This window comes from Diadema antillarum, unplaced genomic scaffold (assembly GCF_040938485.1).
Source record: "Diadema antillarum isolate AM-2024a unplaced genomic scaffold, OU_Dant_1.0 scf00000020, whole genome shotgun sequence".
Classification (NCBI taxonomy): domain Eukaryota; kingdom Metazoa; phylum Echinodermata; class Echinoidea; order Diadematoida; family Diadematidae; genus Diadema; species Diadema antillarum.
Window position 1 is genome coordinate 2055768 of NW_027270909.1, and position 16567 is coordinate 2072334.

General features: G+C 39.6%; 1 protein-coding gene across 1 annotated transcript; it reads left to right on the plus strand.

Annotated features, from left to right (window-relative positions):
• The first annotated feature begins 727 nt into the window (after positions 1–727).
• On the plus strand, positions 728–16254 carry LOC139728919 (neutral cholesterol ester hydrolase 1-like). The gene is made up of 4 exons (XM_071639850.1): positions 728–1026; positions 5950–6181; positions 8717–8780; positions 15335–16254. The coding sequence occupies exons 1-4, from the start codon at positions 880–882 to the stop codon at positions 16122–16124; spliced, it is 1233 nt and encodes a 410-aa protein (XP_071495951.1). The 5' UTR covers positions 728–879; the 3' UTR covers positions 16125–16254.
• Positions 16255–16567: the final 313 nt, after the last annotated feature.

The window sequence follows — 16567 nt, forward strand, 5'->3', positions numbered from 1 at the left end:
ATGATTATCATTGCATCGATGGAATACATTTTTAATGACTCCAAATCATAAAATGTGGGATCAGTATGCCTAAACATGTACATAACTATAGAGTGTATGATTGAGCTTTGAGATATCCCCCAGTGCGTCTACTTATCATAATACAACACTTGTGCGATAAAACACGAAAGAAAATGATATTTCACGTATTTATTAAAAAACAGAACAAAACAAAATAAAACAAAACAAAACTTCGGATTTTTGTTCATTTTTTTTTTTTTACAATTTGATATGAATTATGATTTGATTTGATGTGAGGTCTGCGCACTGCGGCCAACTTCTTCTGATGACAAGCGATTTCGAGAGGACAAAAATTAATAATGTGTGAGACTAGCTCACAGAGTCAGACTGACATACAGCTCCTTGCACTGACCATCATGCACTGACCAATGTAGATGAATAGAAAGAAGTTTGGAAGGCAGACTAGACTCTTTGTGCTGACATTCAGTAGCGTGCAGTGTAATGAGTATATATAGTACAATTTTGTACGCTATGTTTACATTCGGAGTGTGCGAGTATAATGGAGATAAGCGTGTTGACTTGGCCGCGTGCCGTCCCGATCCCGTGCGTGATCCATATACGCGTCGATCGGTACCCGTGCCGTGCAACCGTATATAAATGTACACAAGATCCATGTGTGTGTATATGAGATATTCTGTAAATACATCAAACGCTGTGGATGCGCCGGTATTTCTAAGACTAAAGGCGGCTACCTAATACAGTGCCAGCGCTACTGTGAAATTACACGACAGAATTGGTATTCGTGATTTCATAATTTAAGCTTCATATGTTACTTGTCGACTTGAATTTCATCTGGTGTCGGAAAGAATCAGCGACAATATGGGCGTATCGCGCTATGTCTTCGTTCTTATCCTGATCGTCGGGGCCTTCTCTGGGTACCTGTTCCACCCGCCGGTGCCCAAGGGCTTGGCCGAGCCGTGGAAGTACAGACTGGTGCTAGGCGTCGCCAAAATAACGCGAGTGTTGGTAAGCCACACGCATACAACACCGTATCACGAATAACTTGATTACCTTGAGTGATGAGTTAATATTTTGCAAACCCTACCGCAAGGTAGCTCAGGGTGTATAGGTCTAGCCTTTTTTTCCCAGTAAATCGACAATAAAAAGAGCCACGCACGGCCCAGAGGCAGAGAGCGAGAATCCATATCCACCCCATACACTGTATGGAGTGCAGCGGTGATCATGTTTTGACTTAGTGTTACTGTAGGCTAGTGTAGAAGGCAGGGAGGTGTGATTACACTCCCACCTCCCTGATGTGAAAAGCGTCAGTGCTAGCTGCTGTAGGATGGGGGGTTGGGTGTCCGGACACTTAAGACTCTCGCGTACTGACTTGCTTACTCTACTTTGAATATGCATTTACGCGCAGCTCCTCACTGACAAACAACTGTTTATGTAGGCGCATCATTGTCAAACCAAACGCACTTTACAGTACGCGTCCTGTCCCACAACCTGTCCGGACACCCAATGACTGGGTATACAATATGTATGTAGCATAGAGGAATCTAGACAGAAAGATCCGTCTGTCCAGAAAAGTCTTTTATTTTTTTTGACGTTATTGCTCTCCTCTGGAGGGGATCCGTGAAGCCAGACGCAGTCTCCGCGGAACATAGGTCATATGTCATATCCCCGATGATCAGATACAGACCGATCTTTCGGTCAAAGAGGAATCATGACAATTTAGTTACACAAGTGTAGAAAACATGTCACAGCAGCAGTATTCCTTGTGCATGAACTAACAAATCTAAATATGATTTCTTTTAACTGCAAATCAGTTTCAATGTTTTTGATTGTACACGTGTATGAATGCTACGACCTACAGTTGTACAGAACCAAGATTAAGAAGAAGCATTCTGCTAGCAGGACTTAAAACACAAGCAGGACTTAAAACCTGCCCCCAATGCTGTTCAACCTCCCGTGCCAAAATTTGACCACACGCAAAATTATGTGTTTTTATACAATATGTCTAGTACCCTACATTGTATACTTTGGAGCCTCATTTCTTGGTGCACAGTTTTCCAGAGTGTGTTTTCTATGCAATAGATAAGTTTGATACATTTGAGATCAAAGAGTACTGGGGGGCATTTCATGAAGCGTTTTGTCAGATATTTCGTCTGACAAAATGTTAAAGCTACTGAAATCCTTGCATCTGGGGGGCGTTTCATCAACGAGTTCGTCGGAGTTTTCACCGACAAATTTGCTATCAGCCAATCAGACCAAGGATTTCATTAGCTTTTAACAGTTGTCAGTGTAAATCCTTGCGTCTGATTGGCTGATAGCAAATTCGTCGGTGAAAGCCTCCGACGAACTCGTTGATGAAATGCCCCCCAGGGGGCGTTTCATCAACAAGTTCGTCGGAGGTGTTCACCGACAAATTTGCTATCAGCCAATCAGACGCAAGGATTTCAGTAGCTTTTAACAGTTGTCGGTGTAAATCACCGACGAAAAGTTTCATGAAACGGTCCCCTTGGGGCGTTTCATCAACGAGTTCGTCGGAGGTGTTCACCGACAAATTTGCTATCAGCCAATCAGACGCAAGGATTTCAGTAGCTTTTAACAGTTGTCGGTGTAAATCACCGATAAAAAGTTTCATGAAACACCCCCCTGATTGGCTCAGAGCAAATTTGTCTGACAAGTTGTCGGACAAAAAGCTGGAGTCTTTTCCTTTAGAATCTTTGTACCATGCATACTGTAGTTATGGGTAAACTCAGCCACTTGTAATACGTGCACTTGGGGCCGAGTTTGCCCACTAGGCCGAATTTACCCATATTGGGCCATAACTACGGTACCTCTCACTTACAAGGAGAATGCGGGATGATATTTCAGACTTACAACGTACAATACATTTGAACAGTTCACACTGGTTACTGTGTACTCCAGTATACTGGGTACAAAGTTTCAAAATTTATAGTGATAGGGGTGAGGAATAAAAATGTTTTCAAAATTTCCATTAATTAAACAGATCCTAATGAACAAGGATGACAGAGACTCCAACTCTCCCGTTTTCGACGGGAGATCTCCCGCCGAAAGCCCATTTTTGCACAATCTCCCGTTCTCCCGTTTGAGATTTGATTTCTCCCGCCCTGGCTCTGTGTCTCCCGGTGGAAAGCATTTCTTACTTATTTCTTTCGTATGTTGAAAAAATAAGCCTTAGATAGCACCAGAGAACATCTAGAATCCTAGGAACTTCGCGCTTCGCACACATCAACTTGGAGTCTCGCGTTTGCTAGGGGTTTCGGGCGGGAGAATCTCCGGATCAGAAGGTGCCTGGGGTTGGAGTCTCTGGGATGATGACATAGAAGATTCACCATAAGGATGTAGGATTGGGGCTCAAGGAAGCAGAGCAAAAGAAAAAAAAAAAACATACAATGTTATGTATAGTGTAAATTCCAGACAGGTAAAAATATAGTGCATATTGTAAGGAAGCATGGTACAACTGTACATGTATTGTAGTGGAATTTCATTGGTACATTTCTGAAGTCTCCTACAATGTACATGTCATCATCCTTGTTCAGTGTAATTTGTTTGGTGGACTTCCCCTTTGAAATTGATGTCTGGTGACTTTTTGTTGGTTTTGTGATGCAGGGTCACATGTTTGCAGTTAAAATATGGGAATGGACATAAAATATAATTGGTGAAGCATAAACAACATGTTTACAAACAGAAAACAAAATGAAAAACCAGTGACATTCAGTAAATTCTTTGTATTCAAGATTGTCAACAGTGTCAAAGGGCCTTCATTATACAGCCTGATAAATATGAAAGCCAGTTTATACCCCCAGCCCTGGTAATTAAAGAATAGAAGGATTTATGTAATCCCTTCTCATTGACAACAACAGGCAAAGAAAGTCTCACCAGTGATGTATGCTTTAATACAGAACAATCTGGGAACTCTGTTTTATCATTTTGGAGAATGGGTCAATATTTTTGACCCTGTATCACAAAGCCACCATAACATCGCCAGACATGGCTATTTTGTTCGGGACAGATTCTAGATATTCTAGAGCTTAGTTTAGAAGCATCAAAATGACATGGGTATCCTAATGCAAGCACACTTACTTAACTTGTCTAATAATGAAGAGAAAGGAAAGTACACCCCTGGAAGAGAAAATAAGCTTTGAAGAGAAGGTTCTATTCAAGCTCTTAAAGGGATCATATACATGTAGTTTTGGTTGAGACCTAATTTCAGGTTTCTTACATTTTTTGGTGTGATAATGAGAAACCTCTTATGAAATATGAAAGAACATGTAATGCAATGAGGAATTCAATGTTTATTTGATGAAAATTGGTTTTCATTTATATGGCTGAGATATCCAAAACAGAGCAATTCTAATAATTGTGGGACCCACACTTTATTACGATCGCTTTGTTTTACTCTGTTTTTGGATGTTTCAGCCATTTCAAACCAGATTTTCATCAAATAAACTTTGAATTCCTTTTCAAATGGTATGCTCTGTACTACAATGTATTTCATGAGTGTTTTCTTGGTATATCGCAAAAAGTTAAAAGCCAAATTCTCATCTCCACCAATACTTTACTATCCCTTTAAGCTCCCCCAACTGTGCTCTGTGCAATCAATGGGAATAAACAAAGGTATGAAACTACAATGTACATAGGAGCCTATTTGAAGCGCAAACAGACAAACCAATCATGCCAACCAAAGCACAACCTCCTTGCCCTTGATGGAGGTTATAATGGAAGATGAAATAATGATGCCTGTAGTGTAATATCCAGTTTCATGCCCATGCCGACGGAAGTTCTGTACCCTGTAACTTGGAGAAGGAATCCACCAACCTTGTCAATTGCCACCAGCAACTTCACTACATAAAGATGTCATCAGTGTTTCTGAGGGACAATCCTTCGTAGTAGAAGCCCCTGGATTCAGTAGTCTTTGAGATTGTCCTGATCAGGTCATGAAGAACAGGAAATGAGATCAGATACCTTGAAAGTTGGGGATGAAGATCGACAGACTAGAGAAAACATGCCAGCACTGTTGGCTATGAGATGGGACCAATGCTGGGGGAGAATTCAGGCAGAATGGTTCGCGTCCAGACTGCTGTAAAACCCCAAATGTTTGTGTGCATTTTAATTTCGCAAATTTTGTGAAAGCCAAGATAAATTTTGCAAAATTACAAATAAAATGCATGCAAAAGCTCTTGTCTTTCCCCACTACATTGTACACGCATTGAATGCCAGTGGCAATTTGTGAAACTTCATGCCACGAAAAAGGCTGTCGTCTCCCATTTGTAACAGGAAAATGTTATGTCCTGAAAATATCTTGTTTTACTGTAGATCTTTAATACTCACTACAGTTGTTTGTATGTCCAGCACTCTGGTACAAATGGGCAACATTTCATAAGGCTCTTTTACATTAGTTATGAGTGCAGTAATTGAAGTTTCTATGGCAGCAGCCATCAACCAATCCAATATATGTGAGTCATTGTTATGGTTACGACAATTATAGCAACTTTCAATACTTCAAAGCCAGTTTCAATTACTGAGAGTACATGTACAATGTACAAATGTAATATCCAGTTGGAATACATTATTACTATGTAGCAGGGCATTAAGTGGCATTGTGTCGCAGTCAACACAATATGATGTGACGCTTTGACGAACCCACCCTTTCAGCAAAATGCAGGGGCGGGGCTTTGGATAAATGATAAGGTTCCAGCCAATTCAACACTACGATGCCAGCCCTTTCCGTACAAGTTGAGATAATGTTGATTTATATGTACAGTTTTCCAGAAGAGTATCATGTTCATGATGTTCAGAAAAAAATGATACCATGAAATAGTATTATGTACAATACATGATAAAGTTTTGGTATGAATGAATTAATGATATTTTTGTAGTCATTATTCTTTCCCGTATTTTGTGTTTTAAAAACAGGCATTTGTCAAGTACCAGTTTGTCGGCGGAAACCAAACATTCATTGAGATGTATCGTGGAATGTACCGCAAGCATCGACCCAAGGAGGTCGTTCCTGGCTCCAATATCAGGTCAGAGGTCATGTCCTTCGATGGGGTCAAAGTTCGTGTCTATGAGCCAATCAAGAGGAAGGAGGCGGAGGTGCCTGCAATGATCTTCATGCATGGGGGTGGATTAGCTCTGGCGAGTATCGGTGAGCACGAAGGGGGTAGTATATATTGTCTGCTTGTGCGTTATTCTAGGTTATGTTTCATCAATGGTATTATTTTATTTTCAGAATATAAAGTTGTATCAGTTCGGAATGCAGTTACAATGTAAGTCATTCCTTTAGTGTTGAATTTAAATAATTACTGTTGTATGTTCCTGGCAGCCGAGGCGGATCACATTTCAGGCCACAAACTGGGATGGACATGAGAATCTGCAGGGGACAGGATGGACAAAAGTAGTAGGTCATGGTTGCCATGGATTTCAGATGAGAATTTTAGACTTTCCAAAAGATTGCCATGGCATTCATGGTGCTGATTGAAGAAATCTAGTAGGCTGTGGTGACGCGAGATGAACGGCACATTGCTGCATCGCCGATATGAAGATAGAAGACCATGCTCTGAAGAAACAAGGCCAAAACTTGAGTACGAAGAAAGAAAAAACAAAACAAAACAAAACCTAAATACCGTGGCTGATGGGAACATACAAACCTAGCATTGCAAAGGTATGGTGAATTCTACCAGGGTACATGTTGGAATTTTATCTGGAGTGACTACTAGCATACAAATGTATGCCATGAAGTTGGGATGGGTGGTAAACCTCTGTTGGAGAAATCATGCTAGATTATGTTTCTAAATCCCATCTCTCTCAGATTTTAATGTTCTGAAGCATCCTGTGTTCATCTTCAATATTCAATTTCAGCAAGTAGATCTCCATTTTGTTTCATAGTTTACTTATTTAAAAAAACACTGGTAGCATTACTATACCTACAGTATGATCATGCAGGAACGACATCGTAAACATCTGTGCCAGTTTGTGAAGAAAGTAATCCATTGGATGTACCAATTGGACAAAATCACATTGAGGACCAGAAAATGTGTCATTACAATTGTCAAATGCATACATCGTGTATGTGCTGCAAACACAAGGCACCGTGGGTTTTGTTTCCATGACAACCAAATCCTGTCTCGGGTTGGATTGGATCAGGCCCTGACCGAAGTCAACCCAGAAGTTAGACACTTCCTATTGGTTGTTCACGCCTTCTGAAACCTAAAGATGTACAAAACAATATTGTGTGTATGTGCACGAGGTGAAGGCTAGGCCAAATTGTTTTATCAGTGTCAAATCAATACTACACAATCGTTTATTTGATTTGTGCATACACCGTGTAAGAGTAATTATGCGTGATAAAAGGCTAGCACTAATTGTGTGTGTATTTGAATATTTATGTCAGACTGTAAATGATACACCCGTACCTTCATGGTAGGGTTTCATGCTCTAAATTCTGTATACAAACGAACCTGCCTTAGTACCGAACTGTCTAAAAGTCATGTACAACGTGTATCTTCTTTTTGTTTATGCAGCCACTAAAAGCACCCCCAGAGAAAAGTTGAAATATTGATGGCATTTGTATAAACTTGGCAAAGTGACCTCCTTGCATGTTTTATTTTTTCCAGTTTAATGTACTGTATGTAAAACCAGAAATTTTCATGCACATTGTACATGTACAACGTACATTGTAGTTTTGCGAATTCTGCGAGAGCCAAGATTCATGTTTCAAAGTAAATGCACACAAAAGTTATTACACTACACTACAGTGCATTGCATGCCAGTGGCAATTCACAAAAATTTCTTGCCGGAAAAAAGGACAATGGAAAACATTCATACTGCAAATACTTCTTTCTTTACAGTATGGGTGTGACTTGAAGTATTTGTATGGCAGCCACAGACTATGTTAAAGGGAACCCAAACCCAAAGAGCAATGTGGATTAAATGAGAGCAGCAACATTACATGTATGTAGTCTTTAACACATCAGTGAAAGTTTGAGGAAAATCAGACAATCGGTGCAAAATTTATGAATTTTTAAAATTTTGGTGTTGGAACCACTGGATGAGGAGACTACTAGAGGTTATGAAGTATGAGTGGACAACAATATAAAGAAAATGTAAAGAGAATTCCACACACACACACACAAATTGTTTTTCATGAAAATTACACATTCCATCAACTTGATACTGACGTAATAATTGTTACAGTAGTAGCAATCATTCCCCCTGCTTTCTGAAAACGGTTACTACGTGTAGTCAAGTGGTCATTCATTACGCTAGAAAAGTGAATTTTTTGTGGAATTTTCTCTATATTTTCTCTATTGTTGTCCACTCATACGTCATAACCTCTAATTGTCTCCTCATCTACAACTGTAGCAGTTCCAATGCCAAAACGTGAAAACTTCATAACTTTGCATCGATTGTCCAATTTTCCTCAAACTTTCACTGATGTGTTCTACTAATATTGCTGCTTTCACTCAATCCAGATTACTCTTTGGATTTGAGTTCCCTTTAAGCTTTGGCTGGTGACAAACTGTATTGTACTTTGTACATCATGTATTTTCAAGCCTTTTTTGCTATGTACAACTGTACTTAATACTCATCATATTATCAAAGAGCTAGTGTATTTGCCCTTTCACTGCAATTTGAGTCAGTGTTTGTACACAGGCTTGTTTTGTTGACCTTTGTTAAACAGATGTCTATGACCGCTTGACCCGTCGCATGGCAGAAGAGCTGGACATTGTCCTGGTGTCTGTGGAGTAAGTTCCTTTCTCTATTTTTCCATATTTCTCTGTTTGTACACATATTATTTGTATGTAATAGACAAAATAATAGACAAAGAGTTGATGTGATATAATAATGGTATCAGATTGAAATACAGTCTACTGTACTGTTGATATTAAACTGTACTTTATGTGCTCACAAGTGCTTCTTCTTTTTTATTGTTGTTAAATTGCTAGTCAAGTTACTGTAAATGAATGTGGTAAACTTTTTTATGCCTTTAAATTTTTAGCCCCATGCAACATTTTATCAGGAAGGTGCCAACAGTATCTTTGATTTAAAGTAGAACACCGCCTCATTGTACTTCCTGTTGACCTGTATCCATACAATACAACACTGCACACAAAACATTTCTCAGTAGGATGGTTCTCTGTGAAATGGTGATTTGATGCCATGACAAACCTTGTGAAATACATTGTATTTCCTTCTCTTGTTTTTGGAAGCATGCATTTCCAAAAAGGTACACGTATAATGCTAGAAACTTCCACTTTTATTTTGTTCAGTCCAGTCTTTCACATCTATTCTGCTAATCACTCTTATGAGCCATACTCTCTCAAAAGCAGGAATTCACAAAAGCAATTTTGATTCTATAGCTAGTCCATCAATTATGCAAATTTTTACTGTGCTACAGTGTAGATCGTGTGACACATCACACACTGCAGCTGACATCCTGCTATGAACACATACTGATATGTGTATAATTACATTTGTATACCTATTTTGCACTTTTAATAGTCCGTGGTATACACGTATTATGTAAACCATGGATTTGATTTTAATTACATGTACCTTCGTGAATTTAAGCTTTATACAGTAAAGTTTACATGAATGATCACTGGAACTCTAAGGGTTTATACATACCCTGCGTCAAAAATGCCATTGCAATCTGTTCGTGCCTTAGAACCACTCACCATTTAAATATCTTTTGTATATCATGGCTATAATTTCTGGGAACAAAACAAAAGACAGTAAAGACAAATCATGACTTTGATATCATAATGACATCTTTATATGGAATTTTTGAGCGTAAATTCTATTTTTGACTGTCATCTGTCTTTGTGTTTTAATGATGGACATTATACGTACAATGTACAACATGCATACATCCAATGCTTATTGCTTCCAATATAAGGTCCTCTGTATTGATAAAAGTAAAGGATTAGCCGCATGCATGAATGTGCAGGAGGCACACGTGTGTAATAGTCTACTTGTAGCTGGCAGAGAACTTAATGGTTTTTATCACACATGGAAGCGCAGTGGCTGGATGCTAGGGCCAGTGAGATATTACTCCCTTTGACATCGATAGTGTGGAGTGATGTATCGTTTACAGAGCGACCACCTGGCAAAAGATTGATGTGATAATGTGTCTGAGTGATTTATCTGTGTATGATAGCAAAAAACAACAAAGTCACTGGCTGATCCTTAAATCACAACCTGTACCAGGGGCGGATCTACATGTACACTGTACGTTTTTGCTGGGGGGGGGGGGGGGGGGGGGGGGGGGGGTTGACCCAATGGCGATGTGGAGCATCCGAGAGGTGGATGTTCCCTTCTCACTGATTTTTCTTTTGTTTTTTGTTGTTGCTATTTTGAATGTCCATAAGTGATGTGTTCCAGGCATGATACAATGGAGACCAGTATTACAGAGTGCTAGGAACACTGAGAATTTCAATGGTTTTGAAAATCCTCATGTGACAATGCTGTCTTCAGTGGGTGCACATCACAAGACTGACACCCAGGAGTCATACCAGAGACTCCAACCCCAAGCACCTTCTGATCTGGAGATTCTCCCGCCCGAAACCCCTAGCGAACGGGAGACTCCGAGATGATTGTGTGCGAAGCTCCTAGGGTTCTAGATGTTCTCTGGTGCTATCTAAGGCTTATTTTTTCAACATACGACAGCAATAAGTAAGAAATCCTCTCCACCGGGAGACACAGAGCCAGGGCGGGAGAAATCAAATCTCCAGCGGGAGAATGGGAGATTTTGCAAAACTGGGTTTTCGGCGGGAGATCTCCCGTCGAAAAAGGGAGAGTTGGAGTCTCTGCCATACAGCCCATTGGTCATACAATGTACAGCTCACGAGTCATACAGCCCATGAGTTATACAGCCCATGAGTCATGCAACCCATGAATTTGACACTATTAAAAGCAAACAAGGCTCACGAGACTGACACATTAAACCCTGTGTTGTATCTGTCGAACTCGTGGGCTGTTTTTAACTAGTGTCGCTCTCATGGGCTTTATTTTCTTTATGTTGAACTCGTGGGCTGTCTGACTCATGGGTGTCTGTCTTGTGGGATGACCCCGACTTATAACACAGATGTCGTTGTGTGCTCAGATTGCCTTGTCCACATTTTTATTTTATTTCTTTATTACTTTTGTGGCTAGCAACATTCCTGACTTTACTCTGAATTTGAAAAATTGCAACAATAGTATACATGTACAAAACGTATGTCGCGTTGCCTAACTGTACCAAATTCCATCATAAACTTTGCACAAAAAATTGCAAGTTAAAGTGAGATTTTTCTAACTTTGTATGAACCTTCACAAAGTGTTTTATATGTGAAGATTAAAATAAAGAAGAAAAATGAGGAGAAGGAGAAAGAAAAGTATATTAAAGGGGGAAAAAATGAAGCATGAGCTATTACAAAAATAAATGATAGGATTAATGTAGTCACAGTTTCGGTGTCCATGCCACCCAGAAAGAGGAAACTATAGATAAAAATGATGCCATGAATTTGATATTGCTTGTACATTTAAGGGATTGCTAGGTTGTATTGCATACTGCACCTACATCCTGTACACCAGTGTACTGGTATACACTTCTTCCCCTTTCTAATACAAATATGAAACATATGCTGTTTAGTGTGTATTTTACATCTGAACACCAGGATATCATATTGGACATGTTGGTTGACATTTTTGTCTGAGGAGGTGTTAGAAAGTCTGTCTTGAGTGATGAATCTAGGCATTATATGTGATATTATTACAACCATATGTTTTAATGTGATAATTTGATCCTGTATGTATATACCATATGCACCGTATGTACATAATGTATATATGGCAGTATTGCATTGTTACAGAGATGTGCCCTTACTGTTCCAAACTAGAATGAACACCAATATACGTACATTGTACATTGTACCAAGAAGTATGGAACACTTTTCATGATCAAAGGCAGTATCCCTTCCACAATATTTCATTACATTTCAGCTGCAAAGGCAAGACATTACTAAAAAGGTGTGAGGATACAAGAGTTCATTAGAGCTGTGATACAGTGTACATGTATGCTGTATGGTACTTGCCATTTTTATGCATCCTTTGTGAAAAACACACATAGTATCGTAAATGTACAGTTTCGTCACTGTACACGTACATGTACACAGTATGTGAACAAAAGTAATTGTGCAAATACTGTAAAGCCCAAAATTTAAACAGATGAACTTGTCAAATGATATGAAATTCCCAGTCAAATGAAGCAAGCCATACAAGTATGATGATGGTTTGACGTTCCTATTGTGGTTAATTTTTGGTTGATTTTGCAGTATATTCATAATATCACAAGTTCCACAAGCATTTTAACCTGTTGAGGACGGTTTTATTTTGCTACAACACGCATTTCCTATAGACACCTGCCCGAGCGTCCTCAATGGGTTAATATCAAATACTGTAAAACGAATTGGAGCTGATGTCCTTTTTGGCGGCATGAAATTTTTGCAAGTTGCCTCTAACATTCAATGCATGTATGTGACCCTGCACCACAAAACCAACAAAAAGTCAACAAACAGGGATTTTTATTTCATGTAAGGTCAGATTCTGAAAGAGCAGACTCTAAGCTTTAAAATGATATACTGTACAACTCGATCCAAATGGACTCTCCTACAGTACCCTATCTAAACATTGAAAAGAAAGCACACACTCTGGATAAGTGTGAACTAAGAAAATGAGGCTGTGAAGAACAGGGTCTATTCAAGAGCTTCGTCTTTACCAAGCTGTGCTAGCTTTGTGATTAAAAGGAACAAATGACAGGATGAACACCACCAGAGCAACAACAATGAAGGGATTATCAGATTAAGCTGAAATTGTGCATGCTTTACATTGTATCAACACATTCTGTTAATGATCAATGCCAACTTTTGAAGCAGTAGCATTATCCCTTCTAAAGCTTTTTTAGTTGAAAGTGATAAGCATGGACATGGTTTTTAAGAAATTAAAAGAGGACTCTTTGAGGACCACCTAATCACACAATTCTACCAAATAGTGTTCCAGAAAAACTGCTAGAAACCCAATTTCCTTTTTGTTTTGGGATCCCAAACTTTAGTATAATGTAGAAGAAGACTTGCCCTTTCAGAATTTATGAAAAAGTCAAGACAGGCTAGGTTGACCTATTTCACCTATTTTCATCTCTCACACAAAAGTAATGCGTGCAACTTTTTGTTCGTTTTATGATGCACGGTCACATATAGTGTAGACAAGAAGTTTCATGTGCATTTTAATTTCAAGAATCTTGGCTCTCGCAAAATTCGCAAAATTCGCAAAATTAAAATGCACGCCAACATTCCCCATTTTACAGGAAAATAGCAAAAGAGGCCTGGCCTTGAATTTAGGGGTAGGATGAAGTTCAGGATTAGGATTAGGGTCAGGATCAGGAAAAGGGTGTGGAGTAATTGTCCAGGGGGTAATTGTCCTGGAACTGCTTTAAAGGGCAGTGTAAGAATATGGAACTCTCGCAACTTGAGCAATATTACAATTACTATACCCCAAAACAATTAAGCATGCAATTGGCATGAACAAAGCGACTCTCTGTCCAAAATACCAGACATGAATGTAAATGTTTCTAATACACTGAGCCAGCACTCAAGTTTGAATTGGGTTATCTTTGTGAACGCCGCACTATGTACGCTGTACACACTGACCAAATATTTGACTTAGTGTCAATATTCACTATCTTATCAGGCCTGTGTGTTTCAAGTTCAGTCAAGATATCGCAAAGTTTGTGTAATCTAAATTTCAAGGCCATAATGGTCCTTCTCCCAGTCATTAAGTTTTTTTTCGGGGGGGGGGGGGGGGGGGGGAGGGGGGGGGGGGGGCAATGAAATATTCCTGAGCATGCGTATACCAGTAATTTGGATACATTGTATACGTGTACATGTAGTCTCAGTTTAAAATCAATACCGTCTTATTCTCCCAGGTTACTAGTATCCTCTTCAGCTATATTTACATTGCACTGCTCTTTGTACTTTGATCTCCTTGTGGATATGTATATGTACGCTTCCTAATAAATGCTGCTGTTGCCTCCTCAGTACATATCAATTTGGTTTGACAGTGCATGATATTTTTGTTGTTGCTGTTGTTTTACCCCATATTCGTATGCAGTATTACATAACAACACAAAATTTTAGCATTTTTAGGGCCAGGTTTTCAACTGTCAACACTCTTAGACTTCAGGCACTTTGTGTCTGTATATTCACTTATTTTTGTGTTTTGTTTTCCAAAATACTTATAGCTAGTGCCAAATATGGGAACAGATCATTCAGTGATGCAATCTATTCTGGTGACACTAACATTGATACACATAGTGTATGCACCTGCACGAATCAAAAGTGACATACAATGTACATGTACAGTAGTGGATGAAACATACAATATTATTTGAGTAGTATTTAGTGTTGGGGTTTTGAACCTACGTCTGATGCTCAAGAGGTTAGGGTATATTCACTGATGTGCAGTGCTCTGATGCAGCATCTGTAGGAAGTCAATTTCATCACCTCCCTTGTTACCATGGAAATGACAAAGAGAAATACACTTTCTCATTAATCAATCATTTCATCAAGGGATTTTTATGAACATGTAGGGTCAAATGTGCAATGTAATAACCATTAAAACGGATGACCTCATGATCCATGTCCAAACTATTACACTTGTAATAGTTTATCAGTCTGCTCTCCTCTCCTCTCTATAAAATCCAATAAATTTGCCGCAGCCACCAAGTTGTGTGTTTGAATGTTTACAGTGCTTGTACATTGTAGGTGTGATACATAAGTCTGGGCACTGTGTGTGAAAATGTGTGCATTTCTTTGCATGGGTCACATAATTTCTGCATAATTTATTGGTTTGAATAGCAAGACATTATGATGAAACAAAAGGGCAGTGTGGTCAGCCAGTATTACAAAACTTGTATGTGTTCCATTCTAGAATACCTGATGAAAGCACCTATGAAGAGTAATAATAATAATAATAATAGCTGGTTTTTATATAGCGCATTTCACACACTTCAGGGTTTCAATGCGCTTTACAGACTATTATTACCCCGGTCACTGGATACATTATTTCCAACCAGCACTAACAGTGCTCATTCTCCACTCCCTGGGGAGCATTCCAGCCAGTCGCAGCCATTTTACAGGCGCGCACATGCTGATCAATCAACATAAGCTTTCTCATCCTACCGGGTACCCATTTATACTCCTGGGTGGAGAGCAGCAATGTGGATAATAAGATGTTGTTCTGTGTTATCTCAATTTCTTTTCAGATACCGATTGATACCTGAGTATCTCTTTCCAGCTCAGATAGAAGATTCCCTGACAGCTACCAAATACCTCCTGCCTCATGCTAGTGAGTTTGGGGTGGATCCCAAGCGGGTTGGTGTTTCTGGAGACAGTGCCGGGGGGTACCTTGCAGCAGTCATTGCCCAGCAAATCCACGACATGCCTGAATTCCCCGACATTAAGGTTCAGATCCTTTTCTACCCGGGTACTCAGATGTACGACTTTAGCACGCCGTCGTACCAAAAGTGCAAGGCGGTCTTTGGCGAAAATGGCATGCTGACCCAGAAGACGCTGGCGTGGCTGGGCAGCATGTATCACTTTGGCCGGGCGGACCTTGACTTCATGGGCAAGCTGATGGCCAATAATCACACAGCGCCGTCCTTCAAGCAGTCGGCCCGATACCAGCGGAACATCAACCACAGCCTTATTCCCAAGGAGCTGGTGCCAGACTTTTACAAGCCGCCTCCCAACAACACGGGTGACCTGGCGCTGTGGGAAAGGGTCAAGGAGATCTTCTCTGATCCCCGTCACGACCCGCTGATGCGCGATGACCTGCAAGGCATGCCGCGCACGTTCGTCGCCACCTGCGGCTTTGACTGCATCCGTGATGATGGCATTATGTACGCAAAGCGGTTGGAGCAAGACGGCAACCATGTGGAATGGGTGAACTACGCAGGATGTTTTCATGGCATTCTTTGGCAAGGCTGGATCAACTTTAAGATTGGAAACCTGATGCTAAAGGATGGCCTAGAGTTCTTCAAGGCGAATATCTGAAATAAAGTATCAGTGATTTTTATTTTTCTATCTCCTCTCCTTTTCACCCTGTTCTCTTTATAATGATATATGTTTTATTAGTAGTAAAAAAAAAGGAAATCATGCCATGATTAATTATTTGTGTAGTATTTACTAGACAGGATGATCATGTATACTCTAGAATTGTCTTAATTTGCACATTTTGTGTATTATATGTAAATGCAGATTTATTTATTCACAAAATGTGTGTATTGCATTTAATAGCACTTCAAGTTACCTTAGCATGAATAAAAAATATATGGAAGTAGAATTACATGTACTTTCAAAATCAAGCACCTTGTCAAAAGTTGTAATTTGTAGCATGCAATGCTTTAATGTCTGTTTTCTGCAACACTTTATTAGTTTAAAAGAGTAAAATGTTAGTCTCAAACTATCTCACACACAAAATAAGACAAACAACAGTC